General features: G+C 41.1%; 3 protein-coding genes across 5 annotated transcripts; 2 read left to right on the forward strand and 1 right to left on the reverse strand.

The window, feature by feature from the left end:
* The first annotated feature begins 625 nt into the window (after nt 1-625).
* On the forward strand, nt 626-4,714 carry dram2b (DNA-damage regulated autophagy modulator 2b). The gene is made up of 8 exons (XM_034584599.1): nt 626-851; nt 2,046-2,229; nt 2,428-2,495; nt 2,598-2,740; nt 2,825-3,002; nt 3,167-3,249; nt 3,764-3,856; nt 4,356-4,714. Exons 2-8 carry the CDS (start codon nt 2,099-2,101, stop codon nt 4,488-4,490), a joined length of 831 nt encoding a protein of 276 aa, XP_034440490.1. The 5' UTR covers nt 626-851; nt 2,046-2,098; the 3' UTR covers nt 4,491-4,714.
* Nucleotides 4,715-4,777: 63 nt separating this feature from the next.
* c5h6orf89 (chromosome 5 C6orf89 homolog) lies at nt 4,778-12,379 on the reverse strand. Of its 3 annotated transcripts, none has more exons than XM_034584598.1 (8): nt 12,202-12,379; nt 11,141-11,407; nt 10,465-10,630; nt 9,893-10,041; nt 9,411-9,562; nt 9,139-9,274; nt 8,401-8,524; nt 4,778-7,333 (listed from the first exon to the last, which is right to left on the reverse strand). In XM_034584598.1, the coding sequence occupies exons 2-8, from the start codon at nt 11,327-11,329 to the stop codon at nt 7,251-7,253; spliced, it is 999 nt and encodes a 332-aa protein (XP_034440489.1). In that variant the 5' UTR covers nt 11,330-11,407; nt 12,202-12,379; the 3' UTR covers nt 4,778-7,250. The 3 variants fall into 3 exon arrangements, with proteins under 3 accessions (XP_034440489.1, XP_034440487.1, XP_034440488.1); XM_034584596.1 differs by having other exon boundaries at nt 12,060-12,377; XM_034584597.1 differs by having other exon boundaries at nt 12,101-12,348.
* Nucleotides 12,380-13,477: 1,098 nt separating this feature from the next.
* nfs1 (NFS1 cysteine desulfurase) lies at nt 13,478-19,268 on the forward strand. Its single transcript, XM_034584592.1, has 13 exons — nt 13,478-13,814; nt 14,606-14,682; nt 14,780-14,896; nt 15,046-15,129; nt 15,909-16,061; nt 16,181-16,274; nt 16,430-16,564; nt 16,664-16,821; nt 16,904-17,009; nt 17,138-17,219; nt 17,316-17,399; nt 17,764-17,853; nt 18,108-19,268. Exons 1-13 carry the CDS (start codon nt 13,709-13,711, stop codon nt 18,169-18,171), a joined length of 1,350 nt encoding a protein of 449 aa, XP_034440483.1. The 5' UTR covers nt 13,478-13,708; the 3' UTR covers nt 18,172-19,268.
* The last annotated feature ends 251 nt before the right edge of the window (nt 19,269-19,519 follow it).

Here is a 19,519-nt window from a genome sequence, read left to right on the forward strand (position 1 = left end):
AGAACAACCACAAGGGGGAGACTGTAGCAGGCGTCTGGGAACAGCAGCATGCTGGGGAAGAACTGATGATGTGAGGTTCACAGCAGAGACAAGTGACAGCAGTGAAGTGATTTCATCATTTTGATGTGTGATTTTGGAGTTTGGGGAGAGAACAGGGAACAATAGAAGGTACGGTGGCCGAGAGACGGAAACACACTGCAAAATAAGAAAACAGATCCAACATCTTGATCAATATCACGACACATGCGCTGCAAAAAGTCACATATTTGCATATGTGTGTTTCTGTATCTGCATGTGTTGTGACTTTAATATATCGATTTAATATTGATAAACTGTATTATCTGATCCAGGATCATGTCAGAAGGCTTTAAAAAAACGTATGCAACAATATTCATGAACAATTAAGGAACCATTTTCAAAAATATATTCTATGATGTGTGGCTTTGCTTAAAGCCTTAGAGCTAACAGCAGACAAGGAATGACAAGGTTTCTGTGTTTGCACGTGGTGAGACTTCTTTGCAGCGCACGTGTCATCAAATCGATGCTGTTGTTTTTTCTTAACTTGCTCTTGTCTTTTTGCGTGTGTTCTCTTAATTCGCGGCGCGTTGGGCTCTCTCGGCCACCGTAGATTTGCCTGTGAGTCCTAATCCAGGGCAGATCCCTTCCCTCCTGTCACCGAGACCCTAAATAACATCGAGTCTGTGAACTTGTTAAACTTCACGTGTCAAACTGGAAACTCTCAGCATCTGGACGGTGTCTAACTTTTACTCTCGCGGCTCCAGCTCCTGGTTTACAGTCCGGTGACTGGCGTCGTCGCAGGAGAATCATGTTCGTTACTGGACCCGAGTAACGTGAGTTTCGTTATGCTTGTGTCCACGTGACCGCTGCATTTTAACCTTCTTCAGTCGAGCAGCAGATTTGCGCTTAAAGTGTGAACAACGTTATTTACACCGCTGCTGTAGCTCGCTAACGTTATCCAGCTATCGGCTGTTCTTTTGCGTAGTGACTGCTAACCACTTAGCTTAATGCTACTGTATGTTTTGTCAGACGTGTGTTCAGTGTCAGCCGATGCGTGCGTCCTGTAGTGTTTGTTATCTTCTGAGCAAGTTAACATGATACTTTATGATATATGTCGCTCAGATTTGGTCAAACGCGTTAAATTGACTTGATTTTTAAATGGAGTTTGGTTTGTGATCAGGGAGGACAGCTGTTACATTCACTTTCACTTCCGCACTGAGATCACAGGGATGATCTGTGTCCTTTGATGACTCTGTTACAAAGGGAGTTGAAGATCAGTGTTGTCTCCAGGAAGTCACATGATCACACTCCAAATCAATACAATTTATATTTGTCAGATTCTTACTCTGAATACATCCAATAATTTAGGTATTAAAATGTTTTATTCCCTAACCCTCATATTTACATATTCCCAAAATTGTACCAACACATTTTTTCTAGATTTGTCTAAAATGGAGAAAAATGTCCAGGGAGGTGTTTCCAGATGTTTTGTTTGTTAGATGAACAACTGGTTAAACCTTCGACTCCTGCTCAGGGTCCAAGATTTGTTCGATATCATTTTTATCGATGTAGTTTAATTATTTATAAATATATTAGAGATTTGCAGAAGACTTTTCTTTCTTTGTCATATAATAAACCTATAGAAAACTGCAGTCGGGCAGTATTATCCCTTCACAGGAGAACTGCTGTAGCCAACATCGATTTTAATTATCTATACATCTGATGATTCTTCTGACTTATCTGACTGATAAACTGAAATCTAAATCCAGCCTTTTGTTTTTTAGCATTTTTACTTTGTATAATTTTTATGTTATATATTATCCAATGTAACACAAAGATACAAACAAATACACATACATGCAAATTATAAAAAATAAGATAAAGAATAATAAATGAATGAAAATAATTGTCTTTTTTCATTCATGTTCTGTAGGAGAGAATGAAGCTGCAGCTCAGATGTTGATCACAGCAGTGTACTGTATATGTGTGTGTCAGTGTGTATATCACTCTTTGTGTGTTGTGTACAGGGCGGAGTGAACCAGCAACACACACACACACACACACACTCGGTGGAGAGGCAATGTGGTGGTTCCAGCAGGGTCTGTGTTTCCTGCCCACCGCTCTGGTCGTCTGGACGTCGGCGTCCTTCGTCTTTGCGTATATCACATCGGTGGTGTTGAGACATGTGGATCCTCTTGTGCCGTACATCAGGTGTGAGTCTGGACACACACACGTCACCTCTGTTATATCTCTGGGTGATGAAAAGACATACAAAATATTGGTTTCCCCCTACAGGGCCTTAGAAGACATTTAGTTTGGAAAAGTTTCAGATCTTTTGTTTTGGCTTCTCTTTTTCCTCTGTTTAACTCAATGAGTCAAACGTCTTTGTCCGTTTGTTGTGTGTTGCAGCGACACGGGAACGATGGCACCAGAGAGGTGTGTGTTCGGCATCATGCTGGATGTGTCGGCCTTTTTAGGTAACAAATATATATTCCCTTGTCTTGTCCATATTATTTATCAGCACCGATCAATAAGTATATATATTTTTTAGAAATGTATTTAAACTGATGTGTTTGCAGGTATGACCACGGTCTACGTGCGTTACAAACAGGTGGAGGCTCTGACAGGTGAGGAGAAGCTCACGCTCCACAGACTGAACCGCTTCGGCATGCTGCTCGGCTGGATCAGCTCCCTCGGGATGTGCGTTGTCGCCAACTTCCAGGTGAGTGCCGCTGATCCTGGATCAGTTCACAGCTGTGCAGGGCCGGCAGTAAATGTGTAACTGTGTGTGTGTGTGTCGGAGCAGAAGACCACGCTGTTCTCCATGCACCTGTTGGGTGCGGTGCTCACCTTCGGGGTCGGGGCTCTCTACATCCTGGTTCAGACGCTGCTGTCGCTCAAGATGCAACCTCACGTCCACAGCAGGAGCATCTACCTGATCCGCCTCAGCATCGGAGTCTGGACCCTGGGCAGCATCATCTCCAGTATCCTTTAACACAGTGAGTCAGTAAGAGCACAGTTGTAGTGAACATAATCCCTGAGGAACGTTTTTGGTGAAGGTGTAGAGAGACACAATCCTCTCAGATCTTCTCTGTTTGATTACAGCTGCGATGGGAACAATGAGTTGTGATCTTTAACAGTTTGTCAGTGTTTGTATCATCAGTCATCTTGTACAGCAGTTTACCAGGAGTGGACTTACCTCACAAACTGCACTGGACTCCTGGAGAGAAGGTCAGTAGTCCTATGTGTGTCTGTGTGCTTGTGTGTGTGTTGTGTTGTTAATTTTCAATATTGTGGTGCCAATATGACCACATTAGACCAGATGCATCAAAGTCTGTAACTGCAATACAACTCCACTCAGGTGTAACTGAATTTAACTGCAATTTCAGTATCTGGGAAATGTCATTATCTTATATGTGCAATCACTTACACTGTTTATATAATGTTTATATTAGATATTTAGCATTTGTATTATTTTCATATTTCCCTGTGTTTATGCTTGTATAGATATTTTACTATCTATTTAGTGGGATTTATCATAACTTGTCTTAATTTACCTTAACTTGTCCTGTCTAATCTCTGACTTTCAGTAATTGTACTTGAGTTACACTTTTGCTTAGAGAAATGTTAACATTTAAGTTAGGATTTATATCAGAAGAAGCATTAAACCAAACATTTTAAATTTAGCTTTCACTACTTAAGATGGATACACAACATTTAAATTTATGGTTTTCATTTATTCCAGGGTTACACGACTCACATCATCAGCACCGTGTCTGAATGGTCTCTGGCTTTCTCCTTCATCAGCTTCTTCTTCACCTACATCAGAGATTTCCAGGTATTTAGTCTCATCTTCTCGCAGCTTCAGGAGACGACCTGGTGCTTTTTTTTTTTGTTAAATTCACTGCTTGTTTGTTGAATCCATCCAAAAGATTTACAAAAAACGTCAAGTTGTGTTTTATGGGGGGTTATGTTGCGGACTATTTCTCGGCTGGTAGAATTACCACGAGGGCTCCAGACAGGATCTCATTGCACAAACATATTTTTAGTTAATTTCTGTTTTAGTACAGATTAAATAAAGATTTGTGTTAAAAGATGCTGTTATCTGTATTTTTGAACATTGGATGAATAAAGCTTTACTGCTTCAAGACTTTATGCTAAGCTAGGCTAACCACGCCCAGCTTCATATTATACATATAAGAGTGGCGTCAATCTCTCGTCCAGCTGTGTGACACCAAGAGAACGAGATTGATTAAAAATCAACCTTTTCCTTTTCGATTAAAGATCTGGGTTGAGAGACTACTGACAAACATTTTCTTTTTTTTCTGTTAATGTAGAAAATAAACTTGCGAGCGGAGGTAGATTTGCAGAGCAGCCACCTGTACGACTCTCCACATGGAAGCTTCGCGGATTCACATCCCCACAAACGTGAAGCCTCCGAGTCTTCTCCGCTGCTGGCAGGAGGAACGTGACCCACAAAAGGGCGTCTGAAGAAAAACAGCTTGTTCTAATCATGTTTAACAGTTTCTTCTAGAGTTTCTAAAAGCTGTGCTGGCACTTAAAGGGTCAGTTCACCCAAACATACCCTCTCTCCTCCCTCTGCCTGTATCTATCATAGAGATACCAAGCGGTGGAATTTTGTATATTTCTTTTTGTATTTTAAATGTGAGCCAATGGTTATATAAACTGTCAGGGGGGGGAAACACTATGTATTGTTTCCAGTCCATCGTGTTCAGCTTACAGCAGCTTAATGATTTTCTAACGTCTGTGATTTTAATGCCTTGTTCTGAGGAGGGTTTTAATATTTACAGCTCTTTTATTGAAGTCGGGGACGTATCACTGACAATAACTTAACATTTTACCTGCTGGGGAATCAGAAGCTTAATTAACGTGCGTTAGTGCTAACCTGTAGAATAATTACACATTTCTATGCTAATTTAACTGTTTTTCATTAATCAATAATTTTTTTAAGTATTTGTATTCAAGTTTCACTAATATAATGCAATATTAAAACAAATATATAAAAAAAATACATGTAACGTTTGATAAGTACATTTCTGTATTTTTTTCATGCAAATGTAGCTCTGTGTAATTGACTTAGTCTTTCAGTCAAAAGCTGAACTGATTGAACTTTAAATTCGATCTGTTTAACATGGTTGTTTATCTTCAATACACCTTGAACCTGTTCCAATGTTAACGAGATCGTTTGATATTATGTAAATTCACTTAAAGACAGAAAGTGAGTTGATGGCTTTCTTTTTTTCACGGAGGTTATGTTTTCATTGCATTGTCTGTTCAGTAAAACCACATTTTCTAACACACTTCAAAAAATCTCACACAGATGGAAGCAAATACAGCGACTTTTAATTTTCTCATAAAACTATGACATTTCTATGCAAAGCGAACAATTTTAGAGATTCACCCCCTGATTTGTTCTCAGAAGTGGCGTTTGGAAACCTGAACAAAACGAGGGCGTGCGTCTCTAAAACACAGAAATTCAGATTTGACAGGCTTTTACTTTGGCAAACTGATTTTATCATAGACTCCTGTCCACACCGTGAAAAACCCTGATCATGCACAAAATATTTCTTCTGCTTCTTCATGGATTATTGTTTTCTCAGAGTCTGCTGGAGATGATCTGTTAACCTCAGTCCTGATAATCACAAGTATAATAATATTACAACACATTATTAATTATAGTTAATGGCTTCAACATATATACAATCATGACAATAAATAATTACACTGAAATTAGATAAGCAGCTTTGTCCATAAAATCTCCAAATTAAAAACATCTTAAGCAGATAAACAACATGTGGGAGGAAAATAAACTATAAAATATGTCTGGGTTTGTGATGATGTGTTGTGAGTTTGAGCTGTAAGTTGTTGTTAAAGGTTCAGTTCACCCACATAACAGAACAAAACTCCTCCAGTGATATTATTTGAGTCTGAATGTTGTAGTTTTATTTCTTATTATGAGACATTTGTCCTTTTAATGGATAATTAATAAATTGACTAATAATTAAAGCTCTAAATTTAACAACTAAAATAGGAGCTTAATTACTGATTTCTCTGTGGAAAATACTTTTGTGTGTGATCAAGTTCGGAGTGTTCTGGAAACCAGTAGAGAAGACTCAGCTGGGTGAACTGGCCCTTTTAACACGAGGAACCAGTTAAAGAACAGAAGGTGAGGTGGCACAGTAATAATAATTACAAATATAAAACTTTCATGGTTTAGAAAGTAGAAATACTAACATTTTGTTTGCAGGTCGAGTCCTGTGGAAAAACTGTTCGAGCTTCAGGGGATTCTTTTCATTGCAGCAGGACTTGGTCGAATCCAGCTCTGTTTTAAGATGTCATTAGAAATTCCTGATGCCAAAATCAATCAATTCCCAGAAAGTTCAGATTGAATGAACATGATGCTCGGACTAATTTAATTAAGTTATTAGAGGCCAGGGACAAAAAGTGAGCTGTGGGTTCTTACTGAGCTCCATGTGGTTCTAAACTTCCTGAATAAATTCAATTAGGAAATACACGATGGAAACATAACAACAGCTGCATTGACCCTCAAACTGAACATGTTTCTTGAGTCTGACATGGTGTTCGTGATATTCTCTGTTTGGGAGAAGTGGTTATTTCGTATCCGTCCAGTCGACATTGTTATTTCCAACAACCTGTTCGGGTGCAGAGCTTAACAGACAAAAAGATGACATCCACTTTCTCAATCACATTACAACGCTGTGATTGATGAGGATTTTTTAAACTGGAAACGGTTGTAAATGGACACGACAGCAGATCAGACGGATCAGTGATGTGCGTGGGGATTTAAAAGGTGATCCACTACCTTCTGAAAAAGAGAAACACCTATTATCTTGAGTTCTGCTTGAAGCTATGGCAAAAGCACATGCAGGACATCAGAGCTGCTAATGCAGAGAGTTCACTAACGTGTTGTTCACATGGATGAAACGTCCGACCTCCACTCTTTAAACAAGTAGGAAATGCAGTTTTTCCTAAATGAAGTCATGTGTGCGGTGGTCTCCAGTTCTCTGAGGAGTTCCCCCAGGTTTACTAGACGGGTAAAAGACAGGAGGGTTATAAGGCATCAGTGGACGGGGCCGCACAGAGGCCGACGCGCTCCGAAACGCCTCTGCAGGAAGTCTTAAACATTCACAGCTGATCTGCGTGTTCCCGGTCCTCAACTCTGTCCTCCTTCGCTGCGCTCCGCCCGGAAGTTAAAAGGTCGATCCGTCACAGATGATGTTCTGGCCTCGGCCGGGGAAAAGCTCCATCTGCCAGTAACGAGGGTCAGCGTACACTGCACAGGTCAAAGGTCAAAGGGAACAACTGTCAGACCAGGCAGCTTCAGCAGCCACATGAAACAGGTACTGCAGATAACACACCTCAAACTCTACGCGGGAGAGTTTTAGAAAAGTTGCTTTGTTCGCAGATCAGATGCTTCCCTTTAGTTCACCTATGATCTTTCCCATCATTTCTCTCCTGTTTGTCATGTGGACATGTTGAACTGTTCGCAGCCTGAAAGAAGCAGTTGTGATTCTGTGGGAAATACTTGCTTGACTTTGAAGTGGTGCATTTGATAAGGTTTGTGGTTTGAGCTGAAAGTCTCATGACTGAATCTGGAGTTTTGTCGTATGAGCAGATGAATGACTGTAAATGTTTCATGCACTAATACTAATATCAGTGTTGTACATTGTCGTGCCCAGACGATCACAGGCCGCTGATGACTGATTTTATTTGCAATATTCAGTAAATATTTCTTTCATTTATTTGGTTGCTACTTTGTATTAATATTTGTTGTTTTCATTATCGCATTATTATGGTTAGTTTGGTTGGATTTGAGTAGTTGTTGATGCCTTTAGATTAACAGGTGGATAGTGATAGGACAGATATCTGATATCTGGAAAGTCAATTTATGTATCAAATTATTTATTGCACGGTCTTGTAAGTGAGTTGATGAATTGTAAAACCTCTCATCAGTCTAGTGTGATAATCCACTATTAACTACCTTCATAATGTGTGTGCACAAGATAAAAAACAATCATTTCTACAAAGCACCTTTTAAAAAACACATTTCAAATGTATACAAGTCCTTATCAGTTGTATAAAAATCCTCATCAGGCTGAATTAGTAATTTACTTACTAATTTCTTAAATAATAATGCACAGAAAATGCTGATAATTTGTGAGAACAAGATAAAAACTATATTGTATAAATTCAGGGGCTCTGATTAAATAATGAATTTATTGTGATAGAGACTAAATGTATTTGTAGCCTGATGTGATTTGTAGTATTAAGTAGTTCTTTCTTTCCCATGTCCACATGTTTGATGTGTTTGTGGATAGAAACAGAAGCAGCAGACGTTACCCATGTCTCCAGGTGTGAGCCACAGGTTGAAGGAGCTGCAGTGTTTCTGACAGCGATGAACAGGCAGAACTCGAACTGTGGGCAGCCCCTCACCCACCACCAGCCAGCCCAGCACCCTGACGCCCTGTAACACAGGCAGCAGATAACCCACAACAAACACTGAATGATGATCGACATCCCACAGTCTGCTACCTAACAACTGCACATATGCATACTGCACAGACTTCTGTAGAAATACAGCAAATTAAATATTTGAAAGTGGAAGTAAATCAAGCAGCAGCAGCCGCAGCTGTCATGGAAGAAAACAAATATTTGTGTGCATGAGGCAATTTATCAAAAGCAATTATTTAATATTTCATGTCCACAAATTAACAGAAAGCAGCATTAATCAAACTAAAACATCTCCATCCTGACAACTCGTTTGAAGGAATAGTTTGATGCTGTCACAGTCTGCTCTTAGATAGAAACCTGTGTAGAAACAGGAAATGTGTAGGGCAGTGATGTATGTCTGACATCCTGTTGTGTCTGTAATATCAAACATCATGACACCGATATGTGTTTCATTTGTCTCAGAGACTGGTTGTTATTTTGTCATTTTATTTTGAAAGGACACATCAACTTTACTACGGATAGTTATTATTGTTGTAGTTTTCCTGTGAGTAACGATAACACCCTATTTAGGTCTATTTAGTCCTTGTGTCTCTCATTGTGGGGACGTCTGGACTCAGCTGGACTCACCTTGCTCTGGGAGTTTGTGCTGTGGGTGACCAGGCACCGCTGCAGGATGGTCCCCGCACTGTCCAGCAGGGGACAGAGCTCCGCCTTGGGGAAGAGCCACCTCAACACCTTCTCCCTGGTTCCAGAGCTGAACCTCCTGCAGAGACAACACAACACACACCGTCAATCATTACATACCACTGTGGGCAACAGATTTATCAAACTGAACGAAATATTACACATGAATCCAAATTATGTGAAGTTTTCTCTCATAATTTAACACAATTGTGCACCAGAGCAGGGTGAAGTTGGCGGGTCCCTGAGGGAGGCCGAAGTTGTGGTTCTGCAGGCCGTCGTCCTCCTCCAGCAGAATGGACATGGACCCTGAATGGGCCAAGTAGAGCTCCTCCAGCTGCTGCCGCTGGACGCTGAGAGACTCCCCACCCTGCAGGGACCGGCACGAACAAGAGGGTTTGGTTGAATAGGGGGACATGATCACACAACACTCTTCATATGACGTTATGTGGTAAGAGTGCAAACAGATTTAAAAAGTAATGACAAACATGTTTCCAAACATCCTGCACTGTTATGTTATGTTTTTTTGTCTCATCCGAACCAACTTGAAGCTGTTAATCATTCACATTTAAAAAAACCTGTGAGATAAATTTATTTTGTATTCTGTAAAGATGCTGTTCACAAAGTTTGCTGCCATGGGTGTGACGTGGGGGGGGGGGGGCCTTTCAGATGGCTAACTGCGGCTGTGTTGGTCTCTGACCTTCAGCAGGACGAGCTGTGGCCCCCGTCGCAGATTCACCGTCCCTCTAAGGCTTTCTGGGACCTCCAGCACAGAGGAGATCTCTGCACAGCCCGAACAGTTCACCAGACTGTGCCTGAGCGAGCCGGCGCTCCACCATTCATGGAAACCTGCACAAACCACACATTTACTCCAATCAAACTACTTAAGTCTTAAATTGACCATATTTGCGCCATTTACAGGTAATTTGAGGGTTAACTTTGATGGGTTAACATGCTTTCATGTTAAAAATATTAAATATTTTTCCTATCCCATGCTACAGTGCCTCTTTTCACCCATTGTGGTGAATGCTAAATTTTTGCTCTTGAGCCCAAAATGCCCAGTCTGCTGTGATTGGTCATCTTTCCCACTTTTTGTGGTTGTTCAACCATTTAATGTGTCAGAAATCAACAATCTGTGTGACTAAAAAAAACATTCAACTTTTCATTCGATACAAGCGACATTCTCATTAGTGAAAAAAATGTAAGTGTGGTTTTATGTGTGCGTTTGTGAGAGCTATTGGAAACAGAAATATTGAGTGATGGTGTTCAGACCTTGCAGGTTGTACTTCTTGGCGATGGGCAGAGACAACAGGCGAACGTGGCTGAGGGGCGACGACCAGTTGTAGCAGCCCAGGTTGACCAGACCAAGCTGGGGGGAAGTCTGAGGGTAGGTGAAGGCCAGCACCACCACCAGCAGGAGGCCCACTGCCACCACAAACTGCAAAGACAACAGGGACATTAGCAACACAGAGAGACGTGTCCTTCCTCATAGCAGAGACAAGTGTGAGTAAACCTTAAATGTCTGTATACTCTGACAAATAAATGATTTGTTTTAGAACAAGTGTATAATTTGTATTTTCTAGAAATAAATTCATCTCGCAGCTTGATCTGATTCGATTGCTTTCTAGGAAAAATTTGGGCCGAATATAAAGCTTCAGTTTTCTGCTTTCGCCGAAAGAAGTAAAGCTTCAGACATTTAATGTGAAATTTCTGTGCCGTTTTATTGCTGCCGTGCTGCCGACTGAGGGAAAAACTTTGTACCAAAGCCTCAGTCATAAAATGTTACTCCTGTCCGACAAACACTTAAAAAACTAAAAGAGAAATCTATTAAAAACAATAACAAGCTGAGAAAATCCTCACAGTTAACAGACATTGACATGATAAGTGCTCTACGGGTCTTAGGTGAATAATTGGGTTTCTGTGCAGTGTAATATTTGCATTGCCTGACCTTGATGGTGGCTCTCAGGATGGGGAACTGCGGGGGCTCTCTCCTGGGCTCGTTGGTCTCCAGGACCTGCTTGATGAACCTCTCGATCTCCCTCTCCGACATGCCGTAGCGGTAGCCCGACTGGCGGAGGATGTCTATGCTCTCGGACAGTTTGTCGTAGATACATGGCTCGCTCGTCGTCGTTCCCATGGCAGCAGCGGTGACGGCAGCTTCTTGGTCAAACGCATCAATCTTCAGCCGCTTTGGGGTCTAGGAGCATGGTGTGCCCTGTAAAGTGGACTGAGATGTTAGCTGACACATCATAACTTTCAACACCAGTTGATCATTATGGCTCTGTGGTATTCATCAACTCGTTTTCCTTTTGCAGAGGGGGAAAGTTGTATTTACTCCTCAACCTGTGCTCAACCTGTAAAAGCCATGGTAGATAGTTTTGCGTATCCTTGGCTTTTTAAATAGAACCAAATATTGTGGTTTCCTGTGATGTCATCCAGACAGAGAGCAGGAAGGAGAGAAAAGGACTGGGTTTTTCAATATAAACATAACAATACAACATAAAGTGCTCGAGTATTTATAACATGCATTACAGCCAAGGGTAGACTGTTACTGTTGAGATGAAGTGAAATACAACTTTTAAGTCATGATAGATGAATAAATATTTTGTATATCTCCTTTATTTTTGGTAAACTTCACCGTTTTGAACCGAAGTAAAGTGAAGCGAACTGATATAATGAACTAGGCTAGAAGTTTAGTTAACTACGTAACATTAACTAGTTTATTCAGAGACGCGTGATGTCGTTGAGTGCGAAACAGTTTCTAAACGTCACTCGCTGGTTACGTGAAAACAGTCGCGATGAAACGCAATGGAGCAACGTGATCATCACATTGACGAAGGTTTCGCCATAACAACGCAAGTTATTACCGGAGGCGCAGAGAAGCACAGAGCAGCTGTGTCTGACGTACTGACAGCAGTCCACTGACAGGTTAGCTTGTGATGCTAGCCTCGGCTAACGCTCTCAGTTTCCGTGCAGAAACAAACTCCGGACACAAAGTGCAGATCTGACCTCAGCGTGAGATCCGCCGCTGCTGAGGAGACGCTCATTTCTCTCGTCACGGACTCAAATCAATGTTTTATACAGGAAATAAACTAAGTTGCTAACTACGGAGCATGGCTGCCACAAACCGACGGTGCTCTTCTTCTTCTCCTTTTGTTTTTTGGGTAGTTGTGACGCCTCCGCGCATGTTACTGCCCCCTGCTGGGTGAAGATATGGCCACAACAATCACAAACCATGTTGTTTAATTCAATCTAAAAGCCACAGAGATACAAACTGTGGATACTGTTTATAAATGATGAGCAAAAAGAACACACAAAAAAATATAACTTTATGAATAATATACTTTTTCTTAGTAATTTTTTCATCATGCTTTTTTAAAAATTGGTAATATAGAGCCTGACACGCATAAACCGAGGTGATTTAGTCTTAAATCCTAATAATAGTGTCCAACATTAAAGTGACCTGTCCCAGATAATCAAATTCAGGCAGAATGTTCTTTTTTGGCACAAAGAACAATAATATATCTCCATTCTTTCTGCTGGTGTGGTTAGAAAACATCTAAAGGATTACAGAAAGGTAGAACGTGTTGATATAATGTGTGGGAATAAGTCGTAGAACTTTAAATTTCAAAAAACAATGTCCCAGATAATGTGAGAAAATGATCTTTGGAACTGAGAATAACACCAGAGGAGCTGAACCCACGTTTCATAAACTCCCATTTGTAGCCAATCAGAGGACAGAGAACAATATTAGCCCCGCCCCCGGTAGTTACAAAACACTCAGACTGACCAATGAGAGCGCAGGGTGTCCGGTAGACGTCACAAAGCCTGTTTCCGGTGCTTGTGCAACTAAAATACTGCACCGACCCAGCGATGCGTCAAGCTGCCGTATGGATGATAACATGTTCCGGGGAATCCACAAAAATTAAATGTTTTAATGTGGTTTAAAAAAATATATATATAACAACAGGAAATACAAAATGAGAGTAATTACTATGGAAAACAGCGATGCACTAAAATAAAACAATCACAAACAAAACAACAAGCATCAGATATGAACTAATGACAAATAAAATAAGTAAAACGTGAACCGTGGACAACAAAGTCAATTTAAAAAGCCAAATGTCTCCAAATACCCTGTCTCCATAACAATCATGCAGGATAGGTAGTGTTAAAAATATAAAAATATATATTTAACCACATTTATTCTGGTTGAGCATCCTGTCGTTGTACTGTTTTTGTTGACAGTGCATTATTGTGAAGGTCCAGGTCGGAAGTGCGTGTTGTCCTCCACCTTCACTTTGACCTGGATGTGACTGAGCAGCTTCTCAAACTACATCAAACTTCACCCACGTTGTTCTCTCTGGTTTTACTCGTTAATCGTCTCCTCGGTTTCTCCTCCTCTGCAACCGGCCGCTTCGACTGTTTCACCCCGGTTTACTCTCGGCTGCGGTCCGCTCGTTGTTGTCTCCGGAGGTCAGCGGGTCTTCCAAGTGAAACCAGCCCGCCTTTGAAGATGCTTTCCCCGGGCAGGACCGTCTCCTCCCGGCTGCTCAGGCCGGCCACCTGGTTCCCTCTGCGGCTGGGCTCAGAGGGCAGAGCCGCTAGCTCCCTGCAGAAAGGTAACCTCAAACTAACCCGTGTCCAAGGCTCCGGGCAGCGGTTAGCATGAAGCTAATCCCAAAGTGACGCAGTTTAGCGAGGACACGAGAAACCTTCACAGCAAACAAACCGAGGAGTGAAGCGTTAGATAAAAGACACGTGACCGATAAGAAAATACTACGAACTCACTTTAAACAATAAAACACAGAACGAGATCACTGACTGGAAATTAAGTTTGATAATTCATCAATAGTTCAAGTAGTTTATCAAGCAAACGTGTTTTATTATATTAAATGGCACCAGCTCTGTTTTGAATTTCAAATATTTATTGCCTTAATTACATTTTACATTTTTATTTAGTTATGTTATGTATTGTTTTATGTGATTTCCCTGAATATCTTAGCGATTATTTGGGTTTATGCAGGTTTTAGAGATGGGCCCTGACCACTGTGGATTATTGTGGGATTAAAAAATATAATATAAATGTCTGTTGGTATCGATCAATATATTTAAGCTGCACCACAGACTAGAGAGCCATGAGGAACAAAACACTTCAATCAACATGTGAGTCGTTCACAGACGATATGTTCCCACAAATCAATATTGATTGAGGTTTATTCTTTATTCCAACATTGTGTAGTGGTTGGTTTCAGTACTTGACAGGATTCTAGACTCAGCTCCACATCCTGGGTTGATGAGGGACACCAGGGACTGACCGCCCCCCCCTGTCACAGAAGTCTCACTCATTGTTTCAGCTCAGATTCGATCTGATTAAACTCATGTTGACCTTCTGCCTGTTGTTGTGCAGCAGAGCTCATCAAGAAACATGAACTGGAGAAAGATGAGCTCCGCCCCCTCTACATGGATTTTCAGGCCACCACACCTATGGTAACAATTATGTTGTCATAGATGAAGTAAATGTTAGATTCAGTGGAAGAGTTATTTAGTCCTGAACTCACTAATGTGTGTGTGTGTGTGTGTGCAGGACCCCCGGGTGTTGGACGCCATGTTGCCCTACCAGGTGAATTACTACGGTAACCCTCATTCCAGGACACATGCCTACGGCTGGGAGAGCGAGAGCGCCATGGAGGTTGCCAGGAAGGTAGACAGACAATCATTTCTATTTTGTAAATGTTGTAAAGAACATTTGATTTCAATCATGTTCTTCATTCCATGAAGGCTTAGTTTGATAGAGCGACATTAACTGTGTTCTCTCTCTCTCTCTCTCTCTCTCTCTCTCTCTCTGAGCAGCAGGTAGCTGACCTGATTGGTGCTGATCCCAGAGAGATTATCTTCACCAGTGGAGCCACAGAGTCCAACAACATGGCGATCAAGGTCTCACTCTGCTCCTCTTCATCACTTCCTTGTTCTCTTCTTCATCACCTTGTCCTTCCCCTCCTCTCACCACTATCCCCTCCTCCCTTTGTTTTGATTATCAATGAGAACAGATCAAGAGCAGAGTGAGTAAGCGGAGGAGAACGCAGTCTGATCACACTGAGAACACTAACAAATGAGAATCAGGAAGAAGAGACAGAGAATGTAGCTGCAAATACAGATTGAGAGTAAAATGAAAACACCTTATGAACAGCATAAGAACAAGAACTGAAGTAGGACTCGTTAAAAATGAGAACAAATTAAGAATGCAATGAGGACAAATGAAATGCCCTAAGAACAGAACAGGAACAGTGGGAACAGCTTGAGAACAGGTAAGAAAACAGAGAATTGATAATACCCAACATTGATGTTAAAAACTATATGAGAACATATTCATAACCCACTTAGAATACGTGGAAATGGATTGAGAACAGTAAGGACACAGGTGTCTCTCAAAGTATGAGAATGAAAAATAACAGAACGAGGATGCAGTAAGAACTATTACAATAAGAACAGAACAAAAACAAAAGCGAGTGCATTTATAACAATTTAAGAACTGAACAGAATGATATAAAAATGCCTGAACACCCTGCGAATTCAAATTAAAATGCAGTGAGAACCAAACAAGAACGCTATGAGAATGCATTAAGATCAGAAGAACACTGTAAGAACAGTTCTGGAACAGAGTTGGAACCAGTTTTATGAGGTAATTAATGACCACACCTCTTTGTCTCATGCAGGGTGTGGCCAGGTTCTACCAGGCCAAGAAGCGTCACGTGATCACCACACAGACAGAACACAAATGTGTCCTGGACTCGTGTCGAGTTTTGGAATCAGAAGGATTCAGCATCTCTTACCTGCCAGTCAAGCAGAATGGACTGCTGGACCTGGAGGTACACACACAGAACCTACACAAGAGTCAACATATACAACAGAAAATGTACTGGGCATTTTTTTTAAACATACAGAAATAAATATGTGTATTTAAAAATAAGTGTGTGCATGTTTTCAGCTGCTTGAGGCCACCATTCGTCCTGACACATGTCTGGTGTCAGTGATGACTGTCAACAACGAGATTGGAGTCCAGCAGCCTATCAAGGAAATTGGTAACTATGACAACACGTACATGTTATTTACTCCCCATTTCAATTTGTCTAAATAAATCATATCCCTGTGACCATGTGGCGCCTTCACCATGTTTACGATATGTTACTCTGATCAAAAGTGTGGACTCATTGAATTTTCCTCTTCCTGTTCTCAGGTCAGATTTGTCGCTCTAAAGGAGTCTTCCTTCACACCGATGCTGCTCAGGCTGTCGGAAAGATTCCCATGGACGTCACCGACTGGAAGATTGACTTGCTGTCCATCAGTGGTCACAAGATCTACGGACCCAAAGGTTAGCCCAAGCATTAGCAGCTATTGGGTTGTGGGTTGGGCAGATCCACCCATACCTGTAAGTTAGATTGAGACAGTGTTTGTGTGTATACGTGTACAGGTGTGGGGGCTTTGTATGTGCGTCGCCGGCCTCGGGTGCGTATGGAGCCGCTGCAGAACGGGGGCGGGCAGGAGAGGGGGCTGCGCTCCGGTACTGTCCCCACCCCACTGGCTGTCGGGCTGGGAGCTGCCTGCAGCATCGCCCAGCAGGAGATGGAGGTAAAACAAACACAGTCAAACACACAAACACAGCAAATGTACCCAAATATCCTTAAGCGTGTGTATGTGTGTGTGTGTTTAGTATGATCATCACAGAGTGTCCATGTTGGCTAATCGCCTGGTCCAGAAGATCCAGGCTGCGACACCTGACGTTACAATGAACGGAGATTCAGTCCAACGCTACCCTGGTACACACACACACACCACAGTCTTGCTTCAATTTCAACTAAACCTTTGTCGTGTCCGACTTAATGTTAGAGGTTTTCAGTTTTATGAGACAGATGAATTTATCTGTGTGTGCGTGTGTTTGTTTCAGGCTGTGTCAACCTGTCCTTTGCCTACGTGGAGGGAGAGAGTCTGTTGATGGCACTGAAGGATATCGCTCTATCATCTGGCAGGTCAGAGTCACTCTAAATGAACAGGAGCGAAGTTTATGAAAATATAAGTTGATTCTTTCAAGATGAATTAACATTTGTGTTTGTCTCAATGGACAGTGCATGTACGTCAGCGTCCCTGGAGCCCTCATACGTCCTCAGAGCAATCGGAGCAGATGAAGACTTGGCTCATTCTTCCATCAGGTATAAACACTGGTCATCCTCGCTGGAATCAGATCGTAATAATGGATCATAATCCTGATAATAAGTATGATAATATCCAGACTAAAATCTTGAAAATAACTCAATCTGATTTGAATCAACTTTATTTGTCATCTCAGTGAAATAAAATGTCTTTAGGTCCAGGGTATAAATTATGATCCTGCTGATCGTCAAGATTCTAAAGAAGTTTAAGTTAATTTGTTGTAAAAAGAAGCCGTCAAAACCAAAGTACATTTGTTAAGATTGTATGTCACATTAAAGACTCACACAAAAGAAGAAGTCCTTTTATTTCCTTTTTTCATCCTAATCTCATGTAGATTAATGTGAACCTGTGCTTGTGTGTCAGGTTTGGTATTGGCAGGTTCACCACAGAGGAAGAAGTCGACTACACGGCAGAGAAATGTATCCAACAGGTCAGCAGACTCCGAGAGATGAGGTGAGTTCACCTGGATTCCAGGGTTTCTCTTATTTTAGTATTTTTTTCTACAATTCTCCTAAGTGATGTGATCTTGTGTTTAGTGAACATAATGTTGTTATTACTGATAGAAATGATGAGCATGGTACTTTGGAACCGACACATTAACCTATACATACAGTACGTGTCTGTAAATCTGTCAAGTTAACATTTTTTTTAAATGCTAATATTATTACGTGAAACACCCATTAACTTTGTGTCTGTCTTTATGTCAGTCCGCTGTGGGAGATGGTTCAGGAAGGCATCGACCTGAAGAGCATCAAGTGGACCCAGCACTAGACTCCTCCCACTACTAGTTCCACTTCCTAGCTGCTGACAAAGATGATAGCGGCAATTATAATGGTTCCCAGGGAATTCTGGGAACGGACCAGCTTTTTTCTTCCCGTACACAAACACGCACAATCTTCCTGTCTTGACTTGAAGTCTGTTTGTAGCTGTTGCTCTGTTGATGCTCCTGTAGTTGCTGTCGAGAGACGTTGCTCAGAGAGTTGAGCGACAACCTCTTGTTGTTGTTTTCACTCTGTTGTAAATCAGTCGACCTCTGTCGCTCAACAAGTTGCTTCTGTGTGTTGACTGAGAAATTGTCAGAGGCCTGGATCACAAACTCTTTTTGTCCTAATCTGATTTCTTTGGGTCACCTGGTTTCACTGAGTTTGACTTCAGTGATGATGTTAATGATGCTGTCATGAAGGTGTTTTTTTATTTGGCACCGTTAGCTCCGAGTTTACTAAACCAGCTTTGATTCACACATATTTACGTGCAAGAGAAGGAGTTCTTGGTGATGATATGACATGAAACTGTGATACACTATATGTAAATTATTATTTCTCAACACAGGATTTACATCCAGAGATTTAAAGTTGAGGCGTTCAAAGCTAGGTTACAGGAGTGTGGGATGTATTGAAAAGGCATTTTAAATATGTTAAGTATTTTCAAATGTTCAGAAGAGACGTCTTTGCTTTTGTCTCATGATGAACAAATGATGATAATAATAATTATGTGATAACACCTTTTATTCAGACTGTTTTTAAAGATGTAAAGAACTATAGATACAAGATACTATAGATTTTTGTTCCTATTCCCACATCAAACTTCTGTTTAGATCCGGAACACTTTACAACACTGAGGCAGTGATTTGACCACAGCAGCTCGTCACATGCGAGTGTCTGACATTGATCCTGAGACTCTGAACAGGAAAACAAACTGACGGAATCACTTGATAAATGTGAAGGAGGATTTCAATTCTTGTGTTTGTGTGTTCCTGGATGTTGTCAGCTGAGCCTCTCACTTATATTCATAGACTCCAGTATTTACTGTTACTCTCACCATATATATTGTTATTCAATAAACTGCTGCTTCTTGGTTATGCAAAAAAATTCTGTCTTATTTTTATTAAATATTTGTTATCATACAAACAAGTACATTTAATGGAAAATGCTGCACACAGTAGATTTTATAGTACAACCTGTGGTATTAGTTCAACACTGAAAATCTGAGTACAGGCTTCAATCAGACTTCCTGTGATATGACAATACTTGATATTGAAAATTAGTTTTGAGTTCATTTGATTACACTGGGCAGCTCCTTCAGTATCAGACTGACTCAAGTGTCTGAAGGAGCCGTGTCG

Source organism: Hippoglossus hippoglossus, chromosome 5 (assembly GCF_009819705.1).
Source record: "Hippoglossus hippoglossus isolate fHipHip1 chromosome 5, fHipHip1.pri, whole genome shotgun sequence".
In the NCBI taxonomy this organism is placed as follows: domain Eukaryota; kingdom Metazoa; phylum Chordata; class Actinopteri; order Pleuronectiformes; family Pleuronectidae; genus Hippoglossus; species Hippoglossus hippoglossus.

What these genes read in the sequence shown, in the direction of transcription:
- dram2b (XM_034584599.1), top strand. Translation starts at nt 2,099, where the DNA reads ATGTGGTGGTTCCAGCAGGGTCTGTGTTTCCTGCCCACCGCTCTGGTC. An exon ending in ACTGGACTCCTGGAGAGAAG is followed by an intron (nt 3,250 to 3,763) that starts GTCAGTAGTCCT and finishes CATTTATTCCAG; the next exon opens with GGTTACACGACTCACATCAT. An exon ending in CCTACATCAGAGATTTCCAG is followed by an intron (nt 3,857 to 4,355) that starts GTATTTAGTCTC and finishes CTGTTAATGTAG; the next exon opens with AAAATAAACTTGCGAGCGGA.
- c5h6orf89 (XM_034584598.1), bottom strand. Translation starts at nt 11,329, where the DNA reads ATGGGAACGACGACGAGCGAGCCATGTATCTACGACAAACTGTCCGAG. An exon ending in CAAGAAGTACAACCTGCAAG is followed by an intron (nt 10,042 to 10,464) that starts GTCTGAACACCA and finishes TGGTTTGTGCAG; the next exon opens with GTTTCCATGAATGGTGGAGC. An exon ending in GCTCACACCTGGAGACATGG is followed by an intron (nt 7,334 to 8,400) that starts GTAACGTCTGCT and finishes TGACCTGTGCAG; the next exon opens with TGTACGCTGACCCTCGTTAC.
- nfs1 (XM_034584592.1), top strand. Translation starts at nt 13,709, where the DNA reads ATGCTTTCCCCGGGCAGGACCGTCTCCTCCCGGCTGCTCAGGCCGGCC. An exon ending in CCATGGAGGTTGCCAGGAAG is followed by an intron (nt 14,897 to 15,045) that starts GTAGACAGACAA and finishes CTCTCTGAGCAG; the next exon opens with CAGGTAGCTGACCTGATTGG. An exon ending in TCGCCCAGCAGGAGATGGAG is followed by an intron (nt 16,822 to 16,903) that starts GTAAAACAAACA and finishes GTGTGTGTTTAG; the next exon opens with TATGATCATCACAGAGTGTC.